The following is a 22,390-nucleotide window of genomic DNA, read 5'->3' on the forward strand; positions in this document are numbered from 1 at the left end:
TCTGTTTTACAACCAGTGAGTGTTTAGGAAGATCCCAGATTTGAATCCTGGCCTGTATGAGGTAACTGAAGGGGACTATGGAAGTCGAAGTAAAATTGGATTCAGTGCCCTTAGAATAGGTATAGGAAAAATCAGGGAGTTTTCACACTACTGATCATAAAGGTGTGGACTTCAGATGAGGGCAGAACTTGGCTCAGCTATTATACTGAAGGCTGGTATCCTGTCAGCAAGTCACTCTTTCTTTACACGTGCATAGCACATGATACAGATCCAGCTAGCACAGAGCTGGCTCCTAGCATTAACAGAACCTCTGACACACCTGTTTATATCTGTCAGCCAGGGCTGCCTGATTGGAACAAGCTAACAGCTCCAATCAGGGAACTCATATTCGTGAGAACCACCTGGCTGACATTGTTACAGTAACTACCTCCCTCCCCCTTTAATTCTTCGGATGTAGGCCTGTTCTTTCTCCTGTAACTTCCCCTAAGGTGTTTTCACACCAGATCCTGTCTTGGATACCGATGACGCGTTGCCTACCTCTCGATCCCAGAGCATCTTGGCCAAAATTCATCTTCTTTAGGTGGTAATGGTTTTGAGGCTGTGACATCCGGCATGTCCATCTCAAACTCTGAGGTTTCCTCGGCAGTAGATGGAGAGGGAGAAGCCACAGGTTCCGACAGCCTTGCTGGATGTTGTGAGGGGTTGAGTATGTTTTGCTTTTGACCCATTTGCAAGTTTGCAGCTTTCATGTCATCCACGTGGTTGTTCAGGACCACCTGACCTACCTGAACTTTACACATCATAGGACCGGACATCTCGTTGACCATGCCTCTTACCCACACAGGGCCATTTCTGTGCTTCCAGCACCATGTTTTGTCCCTGGAAATAAACTATCTCTCTCACTTAGAGGAGTCGTGCGTTCAGCATTGGCGATACTGATGCCATTTCTCACACACAGACACACACATCCAGGTTCGGGAAGATTAGATTTAACCTGGAGCAGAGTCTTCTCCCCATGACCAATTCGGCTGGAGTTGTCCATTTTAGTTGTGTGAGGGGTGGTCTGATAAACATTTCTGGTATCAGGCCGTTGTTTGTGAAACTTGACTATTTCCAAAGACTGGGCCCAGTACATGGAAAGAATGTATTATTTTTTTCCGAGCAAATGACACTGGTGCAGACAAAAAGCAATGATTAATTCCCCCAACTGCTTGTGGACCCATAGTTTTTTAGGTTAGTAAGAAGCCTAACATTTCTCTGAGGCACCAGAGACAAAATTTTTTAAGAGTGGATAGATTTATTTAAGGAATATTACAACGCCAAGCCTCTTCTAATTCTGAGATGCTATTGGTTTTACTCAGCCATTCAAGAACTGGGAGAATCTGTATTGGTATTTTTGATGAGATTAGGACGACTGGCAGAGGCTTGTGACTTCAGTTTAATCCAAAATGAGATGCTAAGAGACTGTCTGGTATGTGGGACTAATGATGTAACCATGCAAAAGGTCCTACTATCTGAAGCCCAACTGCACTTCAAATGAGCACTACAGCTGGCTTTGTCTTTGGAAAATGCAGCAAGTGGAGCATGTGTTGCGGGCTATTCTGGTGGAAGTGGACATCCTCGCCAGGCTGACTGAGCTTGGGGAACACCATTTGAATGAAGGCATTTGCGTAGCCTCTCTTAGGACATATCCTGAACAGAGACAGTCTAGGTCAGCTCACAGCAAAACTCCAAAACAAAGCCAAGCCTCAACCAAATGGTTAAAATCTTTTTCTGGATCTCGGCTGGTAAGCCATTGTAGCTGCTGCCGGTAAATCGAGACAGCAGAAGAGTCCCACTAGGCCTGAATTGAGTAACAGAACTCATGGGCCGGTATCTCAGAGAGTGCATACACTGTAAAGTCACTTACAGCTGGGTTTTGAACAGTTACATTGCTTAGCAGAATCCCAAATCTGAAACCGTTATAATAAATATCTGGCTAAGTGGTCATTCAGTTCTAATGGAAGTTGAAACCAGTGTGGCTGTATCAGTGATTGCGGAATCAGATTTAACAAAATTCACTCTCAACTCCAACCCTTATAGTTGCGTAAGAACTTGGTAAGACTGAGAGCCTATACCAGGGAACCCGTTTAGATTGAGGGTACAACTTTGGTTCTGGTTTTGTTTGAGAAACAGCTGATTCAGTTCCCACTGATGGTCGTAAAAGGCTCAGGTCCAGCCTGATGGTGTCGAATTGGTTGAGAAAGATTGACCTAGTTTGGCTCAATACTTTTTGAGTAGAAAATGGCTGGCTGCATGAAGTCTAATAAAATACACATAAATTTTATCAAAGGAGGCAAGGTCACTTTGTATGCTGACCAGGAACCAATCCCATGATTCTGCAAGGCCCACCCAGTGCCATTTGCCTTGTGGGCAAACGTAGAGGCAGAGAAAGTGAAGGAATCATCAAATTAGTCCAGTTTAAAAGCACTTGTCATATTGATTATGAAGCTCAATGGGTTGGTTTGTCTTTGTGGGGATTTCAAACAAATGATAAACCACTTTTCACAGCTGAATAAATGCCCAATCCCTCACATAGAGGGCTGGTACACAAATCTGGCAAGGAGGCTGTCCTTCACGAAGCTGGTCTTAAGCCACGTGTATCTGCAATTGCTATTAAATGAGGATTCCCAGAAGTATGCTGCAATTAATACCCATGGGCAATTGTGCCAATATACGAGACTACCATTTGGGGTATCACCAGCCTGTGCCATTTTTCAGTGTATGATGAAGAGCATGTTACAAGGTTTTCCCCAGGTCACCATTTGGATGATGTGCTAATAACCAGGAGGATCAATGAAAAGCACATAGATAACATTGTGCTTAAACGTTTGTCCAAGGTGGGTGTACGCCTTAGGAGGGAAAAATGTGTGTTCCAGGCACTCTGAGTGCCCCATGTGAGCCACAGAGTTGACAAGATAAAGTGAGGGCAATCAAAGGTGCCCTGGCTCCCACACCTGTATCGGAACTTCGGTCTTTCCTTGGGTTAGTGAATTATTACGGAAAGTTCATACGTAACCTGGCCCTCATCCTGGTAACCTTTCACTGGCTGTTGAATAAGGCTCAGCCTTGGAAATGGTCTTGTAGCCAAGATGAGGCCTTTAGGGAAGTGAAGAAGCAGCTATTATTGTCTAAGGTGTTGGCACACTACGATCCCAAGTGAGGTGCAGTGCTAACATGTGATGCTTCCCTGTACTGCATCCGGGTTGTGTTGGCTCACCAGTGGCCCAGCCAAGAGGAATGCTTGGTGGTGCATGCTTCCTGACATTTGGCTGTTGCCGAATGAAAATATGCCCAGATAAAGAAGGAATGATTGGCAGTCATCTTTAGTGTGAGAAGGTTCCATCAATACCTTTGCAGGCATAAATTGGTATGCCACAATCCCCTGTGGAGGCGGCATAAAGAGCCCCATAGCTTGAGGTCGAATTCAGCATGGGGTCTCATTCTGAGTGTGTACAATTACAATTGGAATACTGTTCAGGAAGCCAAGTGGCAAATACAGATGCCTTGAACTGCCTTTGACTGACGGGTGAACTAGCTGCCACTGGTAGAATCTGTTCTGGTTGATTCAAGAAGATCCAATCCTGGCAAAACAAATAGCTACCACGTTTTTAGTCATTGTGGATGCCCATTCAAAGTGTTTGGATGTGCGCAGAGTTCATTCATCAAACACGGGAACAACACTAAAAAAGTTGTGAGCATCGTTTTCAATACAGGGACTCCTGGAGGTGTTGGTCACAGACAATAGGCCATCATTTATCAGTAGGGAATTCAAAACCTGATAGACCTATGGGTGAAACACACTCAAATTGGTACGAAAATGGGAGAACTACGCCAAATGACAGAGCGCTACCCGCAAACAACTCTACTTTCGACATGGAGATCTCAGGATCCAAGTATTACCACGCAATGTGAAATACAAGCCACCTATCAACAACCCACAAGCTCACAAAACAGCAGAACAAAACGGCCTCAGGATGGTAAAGGTAATGATAAACAACTCACACAACTAGCTCCACAGATATAACAGAAAAATTACGCACCAAAAATCTTTATTCCTGGAAGCTACCAACCAAGGACAAAGGACCTAGAACAAGCATCAACATTGGCCAACAGACCGCGAGAGCCGGAAAAAGACAGATCCTTCAGGACAAGCTAGCCAAACGGACCCACCAAAACGACAATAACAGAGCAGACAAGCGAATAAGAAGCCTCTCAGACAGGAAGCTGGCAGACACAGAGAAAGCTGTTCTCATCCGCGGACTTAACTATAACTATAGAGACACCAACAAAACAGAATTCCTAGCCACATTAGAAGCCACACTGAGGATCAACAGCATCAATGAAGAAACACAACAAACCATAAGATGGACAATGATCCCAACACTGACTAGAAAGAACAAACTTAACACCCACAACACATTGGAAAGGCAAGCCCTGGAAGGACTGAAAAAGGACAAGAACATCACAACACTACCAACAGACAAAGGCATATGATGGTAATTCTAAATAAAAAGGACTACATCTCCGAGGCACATGCACTGCTAACCGATGAGAACACATAACGGCAAGTGCAGACAGACCCGACACCACAACTAGGCAACAAGATCCTCAACACACTAAAAAGACTTAACCAGACTGGGCAGATTAACAAAACAGACTTCTTAAGAATGAAGGAACTAACACATCCTGATTCTATGGCCTCCCAAAAGTTCACAAACCAGAAGTACCCTTAGACCAATAGTCTCCCTCCCAGGCACGCCATCACACAGATTAGCAAAGGAACTACAAAGGAGACTCAGGCACCTGGTCAACAAGTTACACCACTCCATCTACTCAGCCCAAGAATTCCTCAAGTCCATCCAGGACATAAGAATAGACGATGAGGAGACCATGATATCATTTGATGTTACTGCCCTATTCATATCAATAGACATATCACTAGCAAGAGAAACAATGACAGCACTACTAGATCAAGAACAAAACCCCAGTGACACCATCTCCACAGACAACATGCTGTAGCTACTGGACCTATGCCTCACCACCCACTTCACCTTTAATGGCCAAGTATACGAACAGATCTACAGGACACCCATGGGATCACCTATCTCCAAACTAATAGCCAAAGCATTGATGCAGAGACTTGAAACTACGGCCCTTTCGCTAATCCAACTGAAACTATGGATATGATATGTGGATGACACCTTTGTCATTATTAAATGGACCAAACTAGCGGAGGCACATGAACTAATAAACAACACCCTCACCGGGATCAAATTCAACAGAGAAGAGGAAAAGAACAAACAGCTCCCATTCCTGGACGTCATGGTGGAGCACAGGGCCAATGGGGAATTCCTAACAAAGGTACACAGGAAAGCCACACACACTGACCAAGTACTGAACTCCACCAGCAACTGCCCTAACACACACAAATGAAGCTGCATGAGAATATTATTTAAACAGGCAACAACACACTGCAGCAGCAGGGCTATGCCGAGAAGAAGAATAGCACCTCTTCCAGGTGTTCAAGGACAATGGATATCCGAAAAACTGGGTCCGAAATGGACTCCAGAGTTCAAATAACAGGTGGGAAAGCACAACAGTGCTCATCGGAGGCTGCACTGATGATGTTACTCAGCAGGGTAATGAAATGTCTGCAGAAACACAACGAACCGCTCAGCGAGCCAAGCCAACCACAACATCCACAACCCGAGCTACAAATCTACGCTAAAACTTTAGAGAATGGGCCTACACCCCAGGACTCAGAGGGAGAGGGATGTAGTGATTGTAATGAGGTTAGCCAGGTGGACCTCATAGCATATGATTTCCCTGATTGAGGCTGTTAACCTGGTTCAATCAGAGAGTGCTGGCTGACAGATATAAACAGGAGGGTCTGTGGATCATATGTACATTGATTGTGGGTGTTTACACTGCCTTTTTAGTTACTTGTTTTTGGTTGCACTTTAGCCCTAAGCTCCTGATCTTTGGCCATCTGGTGCAGAGAGGTATGGGGAGATCGGAGGACCTCCTTATGAGTCTGTTCCTGGTCCTGGACAGGCTATGAACAAGTCCAGGCAGCAGGCCATGGAGGGAATCATCTCTGCCAACACCCTGCCTTTCTTCCGCATTTACATTTGAGACCAGTCTCATTGGAGAGAGAGACATGGTATACACCAATGCGCTCAATGCCTTTAGGGCACCACTGGGGATAGACTGCTTTATTTCCCCCTCCAGCTCTATTTTGATATAGTTCCCTCCTTCTCTCCAAAACTCCCCCCCTCCCCCGCTCCACCCAACTATCACTTCTTGACGTGAGCTATGCCCTCATCAGGCTGTGCTTATTAATGTTTCACTAGCCACATGGGTATTTTTCTGGTGGTGGAAAATATAGAATAAAGTATTTGCACAATGGTGTCTTTTTTATTGTGTCACTATATATACACACAGTCAAGGATGATTTTGGAAAAATATGGAATAAAAAAAAGTAACAGGAGAGTCCGGTGTTCTGCTCACTGTGGACGCTGGCCGTGTGCTAGCTGGGTCAAGTACTATGCATGTGTAAATAAAGGGTAACTTGGTGTAGGGATACCAGCTCCTGTAGAGTTATTTCAGGTGTGAGGGAGGATTCCAGATTCCTGGGATACTTGGACTGGTTCTGGGGGAGGTGGGACCAGCACAAACTAGATAGATTACACCTGGGCAAGACTGGGACTGATATTCTACGTGGAGTATTTGCTAGAGTGGTTGAGGAGGCCTTAAAGTAAAATGGCATTGGGATGGGAAACTATGCCAGGAGTTAGAGGAAGTGGAGCCAAAGACAAGAGCCAAAGACAGAAAAAATATGAAAGAATAGTGATAGGCAGAGAAATCAAGGGCCAGGATCAAATTAGGATACAGTGAAAAATAATGGGAATGGAACAAATAATGTTAGAAAACCAAATCTGTAGGCTTTGTGCCTTAATGCGCAGAGCATTTTCAATAAAGCGGTTGAATTAATTAGATAAAAACAGGTATGATATAGATGGGATTATGGAGCTATGTCTACAGGATGATCAGGTGGAGTCTCATTGCTGATGTAAGAGGAAATAAATGCAGTAGTGAGGAAGGATACTAACCCTGAAGACATGGAACCTGTGTGGGTAGAGTTGACAAACCCCACTGGGCAAAAACATTTATGGGGGTTGTATATTGGCCCCTAAACTTTAGTGGTAATGTTGCAGATGGCATTAAACAGGGAATTATAGATGCATGCAATAAAGGAACATCTATACTAATGGGTGACTTTAATCTCTGTATCGATTGGACAAACTATAGAGGAGGAGTTCCTGAATGCATACCGGATGGTTTTCTGGACCAATACATTGAGGAATCAGCTAGAGAGCCTGACTGGGTATTGTAAAGTGAGAAAGGAATAACTTGCAATCTAGCTGTGTGAGGCCTCTTGAGAATGAGTGACCATAATATGATAGAGTTCCTCATCAACATGGAGAGTGACATAGTTGATTCTGCAACTGGGGTCTTGAATCTAAGTAGTGGAAACTACAATGGTATGAGGCGCAGGTTGGCTATGATAGGTTGTGGAATGTTACGGGAAAGGCAATGGCAAATATTCAAAGAGCGCATGGGGAAACTGCAACAATTGTTTATTCTTGTCTGCACTAAAGTAAAATGGGAACAGTGGGTAAACTATGGTTCTGAGTGGATGATCCAACTCGGCCTCCTCCACTGGTTCCCAGTATTACAGATACCAGTCTTCAGCCAATTCAATTCAGTCCATCTCTCCATGTCCTGCCTACCCCATCTAGTTAAAATTACACTGAATCCTGCTGGCCTTATTGGTACCTGAGCTACGTATTTACAGATGGACCTTGTCAGCCTCCAAAATTGCGACGATAATATAACCTGATATCATCACCCAACCCCCAAACACCGCCACCATTAACACTCCAATACAGGAGCAGTGCTGTATTGTCAAATGTGCTGAATGTCAAAGAGATATGCAGTTGAGGCATATCTAGAATACAACTAATGGATTACAAATGCTGAGCTTTGATTTTTTAAAAATTATGCTTTTTATTGTTGAGATAAGAAAAGCAGAATTTGATTTTAGAACATTACTTTCAGAACCAGGTAATAATTTAACCCACGTTGAATATAAATAATAGGAGCTAAACAAAATGGTCATGTTTTCAGTGAATGTTTGAAGCAGAGAAGAGTTACAAAAGTAAAGGATGATTCTAAAATGAAAAGAGAACAGATTTCAGTGTTTCCTGTTCCACTGAATCTTTTACCGTTGTTTGGCACAGCTGCTGGGAAAGTCCCGCTGAAACCAGAAGTTAGCATTTGTGCTCTGAGTAAAGATACTGAGTAAATGTAATGGTACATTGGACAGACAGCTGATGTAAAGACGGACAATTTCAGCCCAACTGATCATCACTACCTAGAAGATGGAAGGGAAAATCCAGTAAGCTCGTGCAGATAAGTACATCTGTGTGCTTTATTTTTGTTACCACTAATGCAATGCCTTTGAAAATCCAGGAACAAGAAATCTAAAAGCTACTTTTGCTGTCATTTTACTGTAGTTTGTAATCATTTATGTTACTGGTCTAAACACTGGAGATAGGGATGATCAGAATAAAAATATAATGAATAAGAAAACCAGATTGTTTATTTAGATCTCCACCAATTCTGCTCAGTTACCTAGATAGATTGGAGAAGCTGCAGCTGTTCTCCTTGGAAAATAGAAGATTAAGAGGGGATTTGAAAATCATGATAAGTCTGGACAAAGTAGGTAGAGAAAAGTTGGTCTCGTTGAAAGAAAGACTGAGAACCAGAGGATACAAACTTGAGGTGTTTGACAAAAAATGCAATGTGAGAAAATAAAATTTTAAGCAGTGAGTGGTGAGCATCTGGATGTACTGTCTGAGAGAGTGGTGCAGGTAGGTTCGATCAAGGCCTTTAAGAGAAAATTGTCTGAGAAAATATCTGCAGGCTGCAAGAAAAGTTAGGAGAGCGGCGCAAGAAGATTGCTTTTGCAGAGAGGTAAAGGCTAAATGGACTCTTGTCAGTAAGCGTTCTATTATTCTCTGAAACCAGCAAGCATCAAGTCTGTAAAGGAATCCAGTAGCTGGTTTCCCCTCTCTCAACTTTCTCAAAGGGAAGCAATATAACCAGGTGCACTGCGTCACTTTATTCTCCAGCTTTAACAGTCTCGTAAAAAATGTTTCTTTAGTAAAAGAGTTATGGTAAATATTGAGAAAAGCTTACTCATCTGTTTCTCATGCTGTTTCTATGTATTATGTCTCATTGGGACCTATTTGAATAAATTCTTCTCTATGCTATTTAAAACATTGGCTAAACCAATGGATTAAGTAGACAGAATGGAAATTTTGAGAACATATTCAGGGGTTTCACATTTTTCCACTCCCCTTCCCCATCAGAGAAATACAGGAAATTCTCATTGTGTATTTTTATTCTTGTTTGAATATCAAGTATATTTGTGTTTTTACATCCTTTTTTCAAAAACCCACTTGGCTATCTGAAACTGGAAGTAATATGGGTGACGCTTGTCTCAGTTTGAACCTCTACACAGCCTCGGTGCTGTGAATTGATGATTTTATTCAGGCATCGTCTGTAACTATCAGCATTTTCAAAAGAGCACAAGAGTATTTGACAGGGGTGGGAAAGAGAAAGAGCAGAGAAAAGATACATGCAGCAAAACAGATCCACTTTCACTGTCCTGCCTTTGAAAATGAGTTAGGTCAAACAGTCCCTGTGTGCTCCTGTGAAACGCTGTTATACTGTAGATACTTAGAATTACTTCACTTTGTTACCAGCCTTTATTTTCTTGTCACAAAGGCCTTCATTTGCACCGAGGCATGCTGCCACTGACTCTGGCCACCTTGCATTATCATCCTGTTGTCTGTGAGATAGGTCTCTTCTGTGTTTCCTGCTGTGGACAATGATTCTTAGGAATAAGCCACACAATTTCTGTTCTGATTCAGATCTGAAACATTAACTGTGCTGGTTTACAGATGCTGCCTGGCCACCTGAGTCTTTCTAGCAGTTTCTATTCTTATTTCAGATTCCAGAATCTGTTTTTGCATCACTCATTCTTTGGCTCAGAGGTACTATATTGTTTGGGGTTTTCTTCAATGCCTGATAAGTGAAGTAGCCTGATGAGCCATTCTAGCTGAGATTGGAAAAACTGAAGGCCACAAGGTCCAGACAGAGAGATTATTTCATAGCAGTAATAACAAGGATTAAGATTATTGGCTGTAGCTCAGCAGAATCTACTGTGGATTGCTGTGCTATGTTGTAGTGGGTGGAGGTAGGGAGCCATCCCTCTTTTATTAGTGTTAATTCCGATCCCGTGTTAAAGCTGTCAGCCCTGTAACATAAAACCTACAAGTGTTAACGGAAATCTACCACTGCTACGGTGAATGTTGGGATCATCATGTCAGCATAATTGTCTCCAATTTTCTGTCACTTACCAATAACTAGGGAGTAGCACTTGCAACTGCAGAGTCAGATGGACTGTGAGCAGAGAAAGAGAAATACAACTAGCAGGAAGAGACAGAGACAGAGAAGTGGTGAGAAAATAAAAATGTTTGTGGTGTTTGGCATCACCCAGGCCTGATGGCTGTAGCTTGTCACTTGCTGGTATGATAAATTGATGACTGTGCGAGACAAACTGGCTGTTGCTCCTTTGCCAGGTGTGTGTTTCCCACAATAATAAGCCTGTCCTGCTTGCCCATCATCCATCTTATTTCAAGACCACGGGGATGAACCTTATATTTTTTAGGGTATGTATTAATTTTGAATTTCACAGAGGATTTCTCTCTATGAGGCCTAGCAAGTTTTCTTGTACCATCATCTCCAAACTCATCTAATTTTCTATATACTCTTCCTCTATGGCAACCCTCTCGTCCAATGCTAGCATGAGTCTACCACTTGCCTTGGCTGGAAGAACTCGCCAGCACTAGGATGTCGCAGAATAGGCTGTCATCTCTGGCACCTGCTCTGACTTGTATGTTGGGAATTCTCAGTGTCTGGTTTCTAGTGTTTTTTTTAATCTTGACTCTGGCTTTACACTCAGATCTCTCAGTTTGCACACCATAGCCTGGGACCATGGCTGTACCATCATGATTGATGAGAAATAATTTGTTTCTTTCTCTTGTCCAATTTGCTGGAAACAGTTTATACACACACTCCATGTCCATTCTCACTGACTTATTTGAACTGAAATGATAAATAGAAGGATGATGATGCTTTAAATAAGTTTTGAAATTTGGGAAGTATAGTTATGTTCTGCGCTGGACAAAGTGCTTTCAGTGCTGATACACTGTGAAACCCACATCTTATGCACCATAACCATAAATGAAACTCCTTTTTGAAACAGTAAACAGTGCCATTATTGCTATGGTTAATTTATTTATCTCTTCTCCTCCATCACCACTATATGAATTCACCTTAGCACATAACCAGGAATGGAATGTGTAGCAACAGCAATGAGAGAGATTTCCAGTGCTTTCACAGCTACAGAAATTCCTGTAATCTATAGAATAGATGACATGTATGCTTAATAGAAAACTGGCAATACCCAGGCAAAAGAGAGAGACAGTGATCCAATAATATGCTATAATCAGAATATAGTGAAGTTAAAACTGAGCCATCAAACAGTGAGTGAAATTAGCCTCTAACAGTGGACATATTTATATTCCTTTAATATCTAATTATATATCACAGCAATTCTAACTCAGCAGGCCTAATAGCATCTGTGGTGAGAAAATATTCTCTGAAGCAGAGTCATATGAGCCTCGAAACATTAACTCTGTTTTTCTGTCCATAGATCTGCTGAGTTTCTCCAGCATTTCTCTGTTTCAGATTTCCTGCATCTGCAGTATTTTACCTTTAACAAAATAGCAATGTTAGGGCATCACCAAATACATGGAAACACAAATCTGATTTGTGCCAATACTTTGCTGATCAGTTTGTCCCAGGGTCACTTGTGGAAGACTTCCTTGTTATACAACTTAACAAGACCTTATTTGTTTAGGACGTTCAGATTAATTCTCTGGCCTGAGAGGAGTTGAAGGAAATTGTTTGCTTAAACACTTGTGTCTCCACCTGAATAAAGTGGATAGATACACTGTTCAACACATACTCCAGACAACACAAATAAACTCATCTTAAAATAAGCAAATCAAAAATTCACCATACCGGAGATGACAAATCCACATTAAAGCAGACAAATGCATTGTAAAACAAGAAGAAAATCCCATTCAACACATTCAATTTGAAAGAAGGTGTGATTATTTGGAGCACATTTGCTGTTAAGTGGGTTTCTGGTCCCTTGAGTAGGAGTTTACACAGTGAGGTTTACCTCTGGTGATCTGAAGTATTAATTCTGCTTCTCTTCACAGATGCTACCTGACCTGTTGAGTATTTTCAGCAATTTCTGCTTTCTCCTTTGAGGTTTACATCACTCTCTGCTACAGTCATATCAACCAAATTCCAAAATGAATTTGAATTTGTGCAGAGCAAAATAACAATGAAATTTTTGTTGGATTCCGGTGTGTCACCCACAATTAATGATTCTTCACACATGCAATAGGATACTTCACCATTCATGTGCAATACTCTATCATCTAGCATGCGCTTTCAACCATGTTAATGTCCTTCTGGCACTGGTGTAAAGAATATCTGACAAATGTGTTTTCCTCAAAATGAAATGTTGTACATTTTAACACTAACTGTATTGAAATGGCACAATGATCATCAGAACACAAGTATGTGTGGGATACAAGGAGTGAATGCTCAAATCTGATCCAGCATTTGCTTAGCTTTGTACATGTTTTTAAAAAGGTACCTCTGATTACCGCCACTAGTTCACCTTTTCTGTTGTCCTTTTTCACTTGTTCCTACCTAATTCTCTTTACTTGTAGGTAATAAGAATCCCCTTCAATCAAAAATCTAACTCAGCCTTGAATTATATTCAACAATCCAGCCCCCACTGCTTTCTGAGGTAGTGAATTCCAAAGACAAATGACCTTTTGAAAGATGAAATTCCTCCTCATCTTCGATTCAAACAGGAAGCCTCTTATTTTTAAGCTGTACATGTTCTAGTTCTAGACTACCATACAAAAGGGATATGTTGTCTTAGAATCAACTGTGTCACATAGAGGCCAGACTTGCTCAAGCTTTTGTCATAAGCCAGCTTCTTAATTCTTGAAATCAGCTGAGCTAACCTTCCAATGCAATCTTATCCCTCCATAACATAGGAAATAGGAGCAGGAGTAGGCCATTCAGCCTACTGAACCCACTCTGCCATTCAGCATGATTACGGCTGATAGTCTATTTAAAAGACATACTCCATTGACACCTTTAGCTGATAGAATTGTACAGGTATAGTACTTCAGGGGCAGTCTCACTAAGTCCTGTTATAGCTGTAGCAACGCTTTTCTACTTGTATATTCCAGCAGCATGGTGGTTCAGTGGTTAGCGCTGCTGCCCCACAGCACCAGGGATCCGAGTTTGATTCCATCCTTGGGCGACTTTCTGTGTGGAGTTTGCACGTTCTCCCTGTGTCTGCGTGAGTTTCCTCCGGGTGCTCCGGTTTCCTCCCACAATCCAAAGATGTGCAGGTTAGGTGAATTGGCCATACTAAATTGCCCATAGTGCTCAGGGATGTGTAGATTAGGGGCATGGGTCTGGGTCGGATGGTCTGAGTGGACTTTTTGGGCCGAAGGGTCTGTTTCCACGCTGTGAGGAATCTATGAAATTTATCTTGCAATAAAGGTCAACGTTACAGTTTTCTTCTCAATCACTTGCAATACATGCACTCTAGTTTTTGTGATTCATTTACTAGGGATTTGAGATCCCTTTGTGCCACAGATATCTGCAGTCTCTCAATTTAAATAATATTCAACTTTTCTATTCTTCCTGCCAAAGTGGACTAGCTCACATTTAGATTAGATTCCCTACAGTGTGGAAACAGGCTCTTTGGCCCAACAAGTCCACACTGCCCCTTGAAGCATCCCATCCAGACCCATCCCCCTATAACCCACACACCCCTGAACACTACGGGCAATTTAGCATGGCCGATTCACCTAGCCTGCACATCTTTGGAATGTGGAAGGAAACCAGAGCACCCGAAGGAAACCCACGCAGACACGGGGAGAATGTGCAAACTCCACACAGACAGTTGCCCAAGGTGGGAATTGAACCCGGGTCTCTGGTGCTGTGAGGCTGCAGTGCTAACCACTGAGCCATCATGCCACCCCTTTACCAACATTGTACTCCATCTCCAACTTTATGCCTAATCACATTATCCCCTTACAGACTCTTTGTGTTCCCTTCCCAGCTTCCTTTCCTACACTACTGTTTATCAACAATAAATTTAGTTGCATTTTGTGCCTTCAAAGTTATTGATATAGATTCTAAACAGTTGGTACCTAATCACTGATCCCTGTGACATTCCATGCGTACAGTCTGCCAACCTGAAACAACCCGTTTATATCAACTGTCTGCTTTCCATTAGATAGCCAGACCTCTATCCATGTTACTATATCATCCCTGACATAATAAGCACTTATCTTGTGCTGTAATCTTTTAAACAGCACCTTTTTGGAAATCCAAATATACCACTGAAATAACTGCACAGAGTCCAGTATCCCATCAGCAAGTCGCCCTTTATTTACACGTGGAGAGTACTTGACACTGATGCAGCTCCCTCAGAGCCAACTCAGAGTGAGCAGAACCTCTCACACTTCTGTTTATATCTGTCAATCAAGACTCCCTGAATGGACCAGATTAATAGCCCCAATCAGGAAACTTATACTCTGGCTGACCTTGTTCCAATCACTACATCCCTCCCCCACTAAGTCCTGAGATGTAGGCCTGTTTTTTTTTTCCTATAGCTTCTCCTGGGTCAGTTCCACTGACTGCCTTGAATACTGGTTGCATATACCAGACTGTAGCCCTGCCTCTTGCACCCGGAGCGTCATGGTTGAAATTCATCTTCTCATGTGGCAACAGTGTCAAGGCTGTGACATCTGCCATGTCCATCTCAGATTCCAGTTTGGTTTGATGCTAGGCGGACATGCAGGACCTACAATTTCTGACAGCCCTGGTGGATGTTCAGAGGAGGTGGGTATGTTTTGTTCCTGCTCTGCTTGTGAGGTTGTAGCTTTCATGTGGTCCACATGCTTGTTGAGGACTGCGCCTCCTACCCAAACTTTATACGTCATGGGACTGGACCTCACATTGACTATGGTTCTTCCCCAAGCAGGGCCATTTCCATAGTTTCGACACCAAACTCCTACCCTACAGTAAACTGCCTGTCTCACTTAGCGGCATCTTGTGCCCAGAATTGAGGTTCCTGATGCTGTTTCACCTCCAACCCCAGGATCAGGAAGATCAGATTTAACCTGGCGTCCCAACCTTTGCATTAGAAACTCTGCTGGAGCTGTACCTGTAGTTGCATGAGACATGGTCCGATAATCAGATAGGAACTGGGACAGGTTGGTATCGAATGAAGCTGTAGGCTGTTTCTTTAAGTCTGCCTTCAAAGTTTGGACAGCTGTTTCCACCAGATCATTTGACAATGGATGGTATGGAGCTGTCCTTACAAGTTGAATGGCATTTGACTTTGGGAAATACTTGAATTCCTTGCTGGTAAATTGTGACCTGTTTTCTGTTACCAAAACCTTGAGGAGTCTAGGTATTGCAAACGATGCTCACAACTTTTCAATTGTCACCCCTGTGTTTTACATATGAACTCAACGCGCATCCAACCACTTTGAATGTGTTCCACAATGACTAAAAACATTGGGCCCATGAAAGATAACAAAGTGTGGAACTGGATGAACACAGCAGGCCAAGCAGCATCTCAGGAGCACAAAAGCTGACGTTTCGGGCCTAGACCCTTCATCAGAGAGGGGGATGGGGAGAGGGAACTGGAATAAATAGGGAGAGAGGGGGATGCGGACTGAAGATGGAGAGAAAACAAGATAGGTAGAGAGGAGGCTATAGGTGGGGAGGTAGGGAGAGGATAGGTCAGTCCAGGGAAGATGGGCAGGTCAAGGAGGTGGGATGAGGTGGTAGGTAGGAAATGGAGGTGCGGCTTGAGGTGGGAGGAAGGGATGGGTGAGAGGAAGAACAGGTTAGGGAAGCAGAGACAGGCTGTGCTGGTTTTGGGATGCAGTGGGGGGAGGGGACGAGCTGGGCTGGTTTTTGGATGCAGTGGGGGAAGGGAAGATTTTGAAGCTTGTGAAGTCCACATTGATACCATTGGGCTGCAGAGTTCCCAAGCGGAAGCACCTCCATTTCCTACCTACCATCTCATCCCGCCTTCTTGACCTGTCCATCTTCCCTGGACTAACCTATCCCCTCCCTACCTCCCCACCTATACTCTCCTCTCTACCTATCTTGTTTTCTCTCCATCTTCGGTCCGCTTCCCCCTCTCTTCCTATTTATTCCAGTTCCCTCTCCCCATCCCCCTCTCTGATGAAGGGTCTAGGCCCGAAACATCAGCTTTTGTGCTCCTGAGATGCTGCTTGGCCTGCTGTGTTCATCCAGTTCCGCACTTTGTTATCTTAGATTCTCCAGGATCTGCAGTTCCCATTATCACTGGGCCCATGAAAGGACTTGTATAGTCGACATGTAACTGAGTCCAGGATTTAACCAGCCATTCCCACGAATTTCGGGGAGCTGCTGACATAATTTTTGTCTTTGTCAGCATTCTGGACACTTCCACACCAACACAGCTATGTCAGCATCCAATCCTGGATACCAGACATAACTTCTTGCCAACATCTTCATTTTGGAAACCCCTGGATCACCCTGGTGGAGTTCAGCCAGTATTTGTTGGCAACCTTTGCTTGGGACAATCATTCTTGCTCCCCATAATAATAAAACATCCTCTATGGTGATCTGGTCTCGTTAGGTCCAGAAATGTTTCAGTTCTGGTTGTGATGGCCCTTTTGCTTTCCTCATCACCATCAGCTGATATAGTTTTGGCAGGTCAGGATATTTTTGTGTCCATAGTCTGATTGCCAGTGGTGACTAGAATGGTGTCCAGGATGTTTAAAGCCAGAATGGATTCTTCTAGTGATGGTACCACTAGTTGTGTATCTGCCTGTAGGAGGCAGCTGAAGGCATCAGCATTTGCTTCTTGACCTTCAGACGGTGCTCCAATTTGTAATTGTACAAACTTAGAATGAAAGCCCATTCCTGAATTCAACCTGAAGCTATGGGTGACACGGCACTCCCCTCTTCAAGTAGCACTAGCAGGGGTTTGTAATCTGTTGCTGTTACAAATTTACATCCGTAAAGGTATTGGTGGAACTTTCTCACACAGAAGATTATTGCCAAATCTTCCTTCTGCATCTGCACGTATTTGCGTGCAGCATCAGCCAAAGTCCAGGAAGCATATGTTAACAGGCATTGCTCTCTGTTGGACCATCTGTGAGCCAACAGTACCCCAATACCATACAGGGAGGCATTGCATGTCAGCACCAGATATGGCTTGGGATCGTAGTGGGCTAACAGCTTGGATGACAATAGTTGTTTTTCCACTTCCCCAAAGGCTACATCTTGGCTACGTAACCATTTCCAAGGCTGCCCCTTTTGCAATAGCAGATGTAAGGTGGCTGGGATAGAGGCCAGGTTATATATGAATTTTCTCAATAATTCACCAGCCTAAGGAGACACCTAAGTTTCAGCACAAATGTGGGAGCTGGGGCACTTTTGCTCGCCCTCACTTTATCTTCCAACGGATTTAATCCAGTCTTGTCAACTCCAAGTCCAAGTAGGTCACTCAGGGTGCCTGGAACACACATTTTCCCCTCCTAAGGCATACACCCACCTTGGAAAAATGTTTAAGCAGTATGTCCAAGCTCTCTAAACGCTCTTTATTGGTTTCCCCAGTTATTAGCACATCATCTAGATGAATGGCAACCTGGGGTCGATGTTGTAAAATGTTCTCCATCATCCCCTGGGAAAGGGTGCAGGCTGACAATACCCCAAATGGCAACCTTGTATATTAGTACGAACCTTTATGGGTATTAATTGTAGCGTACCTCTGGGAATCCTCGACTAATCACAATTGAATATATGCATGGCTCAGGTCCAGCTTTGTGAAGGACAGCCTCCCCCGCCAGTTTTTTGTATAAATTCTCTTTGCGAGAGATTGGATATTTATCCAGCTGCCAAAAGCGTTTACTGCTTGTTTAAAATCCCCACAAAGGTGAACCGACCGGTTGGTCTTCACAATCGGCACAACCGGGTGCTGCCCATCCAGCAAATTGGACTGGTTTGATGATTCCTTCACTTTCCATTTCCTGATTTCTGCCTCTACTTTTGCCTGTCAGGCAAATGGCATTGGATGGGCCTTGCAGAATTGTGGAATTACTTCCTGGTCAACATGCTAGGTGACCTTGGCCCCTTTGATATTCCCTCGACCTTCCTGAAAAGCACCCAGGTATTTGATTAGGACTTCACTCAGGCAGCAATTTTCCAGTCGAAGAATGTTGAGGCAATCAAGGTGAATCTTACTCAACCAATTCCACCTCATCAGGCAGTGCCTGACCCTTTTACTACAATCAGTGGGAACTGAGCCAGCTAGTTTTCACAAGAGACTGGAACCGAAGTTGTACCCTAAATCTGTAAAGGTTCCCTGGTATGGGTTCTCAGTCTAGTTGAGGTCTTATGCAAATGTAGGGGTTGGAGTCCAGTGGGAATTTTGTTAAAGACTGATTCTGCAATCACTGATATCACTGGTATCATACTCCATTAGAACTGGATGACCATTTAACCAGATGTTTGTTGTGACTGGTTCTGATTTGGATGTTGTTAAGCAATTTAACTGTTTGAAACCAGCTCTAAGTGGACTTTCCAGGATGTGCACTCTCCTGGTTACCGGCCTATGAGTTCTCTTACTTAGTTCAGGCCTAGTGGGACTTTTGCTGTCTCGAGTCCACATACTGGCACAACTGCAATGACTTGCCGGCCTGAATCCTGAAGAAATGATAATCATTTGGCTGAAGCTTGGCTTTGCTTTGGGGTTTTGCTGTGGGTTGACTTAGTCTCTCTGCTTAGGATATGTCCTGAGTGAGGCTATGCAATTACCTTAATTCAAGTGGTGTTGCCCAAGATCAATCAGACTGGTGAGGATGTTCACTTCCATCAGAATACCGTGCAACACATATGCTCCACTTGCCACATTTTCAAATGACAAAGCCAGTTGTAATGCCTGTTTGAAGTCCAATTGGGCTTCAGCTGGTAGGCGCTTTTGCATGGTTACATAATTAATCCCACATACCAAATAGTCTCTCAGCATCTCACTTAGGGTTAAATTAAAATAACATGCCTCTACCAATTGCCTTAACCTTGACAAAAATCCTGATCTAGATTCTCCTAGTTTTCAATCTGCCAAGTGAAATCGATAGCATCTCAGAATTAGAGGAGGCTTGAGATTGCAATATTCCTTAATTAAATTTGTCAACTCTTGAAAGGTTTTAGTATCTGATGCCTCAGGGAAAGTTAGGCTTCCAATAACCAAAAAAGACTGGGCCCAATAACCAAAAAAAGTGGCGGACCTGGAAGCTGTCAGGAGAATTACTTGTTGCTTTTCATCTGCTCTAATGTCATTTGCCTAGAAAAAAGAAATGCATTCTTTCCACATAACGAAGTGTGGAGCTGGATGAACACAGCAGGCCAAGCAGCATCTCAGGAGCACAAAAGCTGACGTTTCGGGCCGAGACCCTTCATCAGAAAGGGGGATGCATCTATACTCTCCTCTCCACCTATCTTCTTTTCTCTCCATCTTTGGCCCGCCTCCCCCTCTCTCCCTATTTATTCCAGAACCCTCTCCCCATCCCCCTCTCTGATGAAGGGTCTAGGCCCGAAACGTCAGCTTTTGTGCTCCTGAGATGCTGCTTGGCCTGCTGTGTTCATCCAGCTCCACACTTTGTTATCTTGGATTCTCCAGCATCTGCAGTTCCCATTATCACTGATACATTCTTTCCACATACTGGGCCCAGTCTTCGATGGCAGAATTGAATGAGTCAAGCCTCCCAAATAACAGCACAGTGCCAGAAATGATAAGCCCAACTCAAAGACGACTATTGTAAGTGAATCTGTTCGGGGCATGTTTTTTCTCTCAGTACCACTGAAATAACTCCCAGGGGCCAGTATCCCATCACCAGTTCACCCTTTATTTCCACACGGAGAGTCCTTGACACTGGTCTAGCTTCCTCAGAGCCAGCTCTCAGAGTGAAAAGAACCTCTGGCACTCCTGTATATATCTGTCAGCCAGGGCTCCCTGATTGGGGCTGTTAATCTGGTCTAATCAGGGAACTCATAGCCTATTGGGGCCATCTGGCTGACCTCATTCTAATCACTACAACTATCTCTATAGATTCCCATTTATTCTCAGTGCTCCTTCAAAAAACTCCAATTAGTCAAGCCTGATTTCCCTTTTACAAAGCCATATTGTAAATTCCTGATTGTATGGATTCTAGCACTTTCCCAATGACAGATGTTAGGTCGACTATCCTATAGTTTGCCACTTTCTGTGCTCCTGCTTTTGAATAGAGGAGTCACTTTTGCTATTTTTATTCCACCAACGGCCAATCTAGAATCTAGGAAATTTTCAAGAATGCATCTAACCATCTCTGAAGCAACTTTTTTTAAGAGACTAGAATGCAGAACATCTGGTCTGGGAGACATGTCAACCTTAAGTCCCAGTAGTTTCCCAGTACTTTTTTCTAAATAATCTTGATTGTTTTAAGTTCCCCTGTTCCTTTTCTGTCTTGATTTCGAGCTATTCTTTTCATGTAAAAACCAAAAGAACTGCGGATGCTGGAAATTGGAAACAAAAACAGAAATTGCTGGAAAAACTCAGCAGGTTGAGCAGCATCTGCAGAGAGAAATCAGAGTTAATGTTTTGGGTCCAGTGACTTCCTCAGGACAGACTAGCTGAGCTTTTCCAGTAATTTCTATTCTTTTGATGTGTTTGGTAACTTCTACAGTGTAATAAAACAAAACTTCCCTTGGAAATGGAGACTTTCACAATACAATTAAAGTTACAGGAGGCCGTTCGACTAATATTACTTCATTGATCTGGAATAACCTGAATCGTTTATTTTGCAACACCAGTTGATTCTCAAATGATTCCAAGGTTTTCAATGTTCTTCACTGATCAGAGACGAGTCTCTTTACTCAAAGCTCCAATTTCCGCACCCTTGCCTAGCCTGGAGATACTGAGGCTGGTTGTCTCACATGCATTCCTGTCCCGGGTAGGATCAGTAAATACAGCACACACCAACAACTAAACTTGGGATTTTCCTGTTCTGTACCCAAATGAGTGTTTTGGTTTATCAATTGATTTCTGGGGACAACGCTTTGTGTGGACCAGGGTAATCTGGCTCCTTCAGTGAAATGAAAACTAGATAGTCTCATGGTTCAGACTCAACTTATCAACTGACATTACAACGTGATATTAACATGGATAACTTTTGAACTCTTGCTTTCCACTAGTTTTAGGGAGATGGAAGAAACATTTGAACTGCTGTACCAGGAGTTTAAACGGTTGAAAACTGTGTGTGAGAGGCAGGCAAAGATTATTAAGGAGTTGACTGAGAAAAGAGAAATGACTACTGGTGAGTAACAGCAACTTTTTCGATCTAGACTGGCAAGTTTCCCATCCATCATTGGTGAGATGGAACATGTACATTGTTTTTTCATTTGACAAGAGATGTTATCAATAAAGTGTGGCACGAAAGGTGAAGGGACACCGGAATTGATATAAGATTTAAAGAAAGACCATACAGCACTTAGAATATTATATCGCTAGGTTGTGAGTTTTATGTAGTGAATCTTTCTCATCAAAATAAGCAATGATGACATAAATCAAGAATTATGGAAGGATTAACATGACAGGGCTACCACTTAACAGGAAAGCTTATTTTTCCTTTCAGAACTAGCTTTTATTGTGGAATGGAGGAACAGCAGGAGGCCATTCATCCCTTCAAAAATATTCTGCTGTTCAGTTAGACCATTGCCGATCTGCACCTCATTATATTTACCTCCTGACCTCCCTTATTCAAAGCAAAATTATCAATGTATTTCTTGGAAAGTTTTGATTGACCCTTCAATAGCAGCCTTTTGGCGGAAGAGAATGCTGACCATCTTAGTGTGAAAATATGTCTCCTGAATTCACGTTGAAGTCATGGTCATAGAATTGCACAACATGGAAATAGACCCTTCACCCCAACTTGTCCATGCCAACTAGATATTCTAAATTCACCTTATCCCATTTGCCAATATTTGGCCCATATCCTCCTCA

At 43.1% G+C, this 22,390-nt stretch overlaps 1 protein-coding gene across 3 annotated transcripts in view; it reads left to right on the plus strand.

The window, feature by feature from the left end:
- LOC125448282 (uncharacterized) overlaps positions 1 to 22,390 on the plus strand; it is a 195,582-nt gene that overhangs the window by 166,604 nt on the left and 6,588 nt on the right. For 2 of the 3 annotated variants that reach the window (XM_048523480.2, XM_059643490.1), the window contains one exon: positions 21,583 to 21,704. In XM_048523480.2, the coding sequence (XP_048379437.1) occupies positions 21,593 to 21,704 (112 nt within the window). In that variant the 5' untranslated portion in view covers positions 21,583 to 21,592. Of the gene's footprint in view, positions 1 to 8,412; positions 8,504 to 21,582; positions 21,705 to 22,390 lie in introns of those variants that run through there. The other variant, XM_048523479.1, reaches the window with a different exon arrangement.

This window comes from Stegostoma tigrinum, chromosome X, assembly GCF_030684315.1.
Source record: "Stegostoma tigrinum isolate sSteTig4 chromosome X, sSteTig4.hap1, whole genome shotgun sequence".
Lineage (NCBI taxonomy): Eukaryota > Metazoa > Chordata > Chondrichthyes > Orectolobiformes > Stegostomatidae > Stegostoma > Stegostoma tigrinum.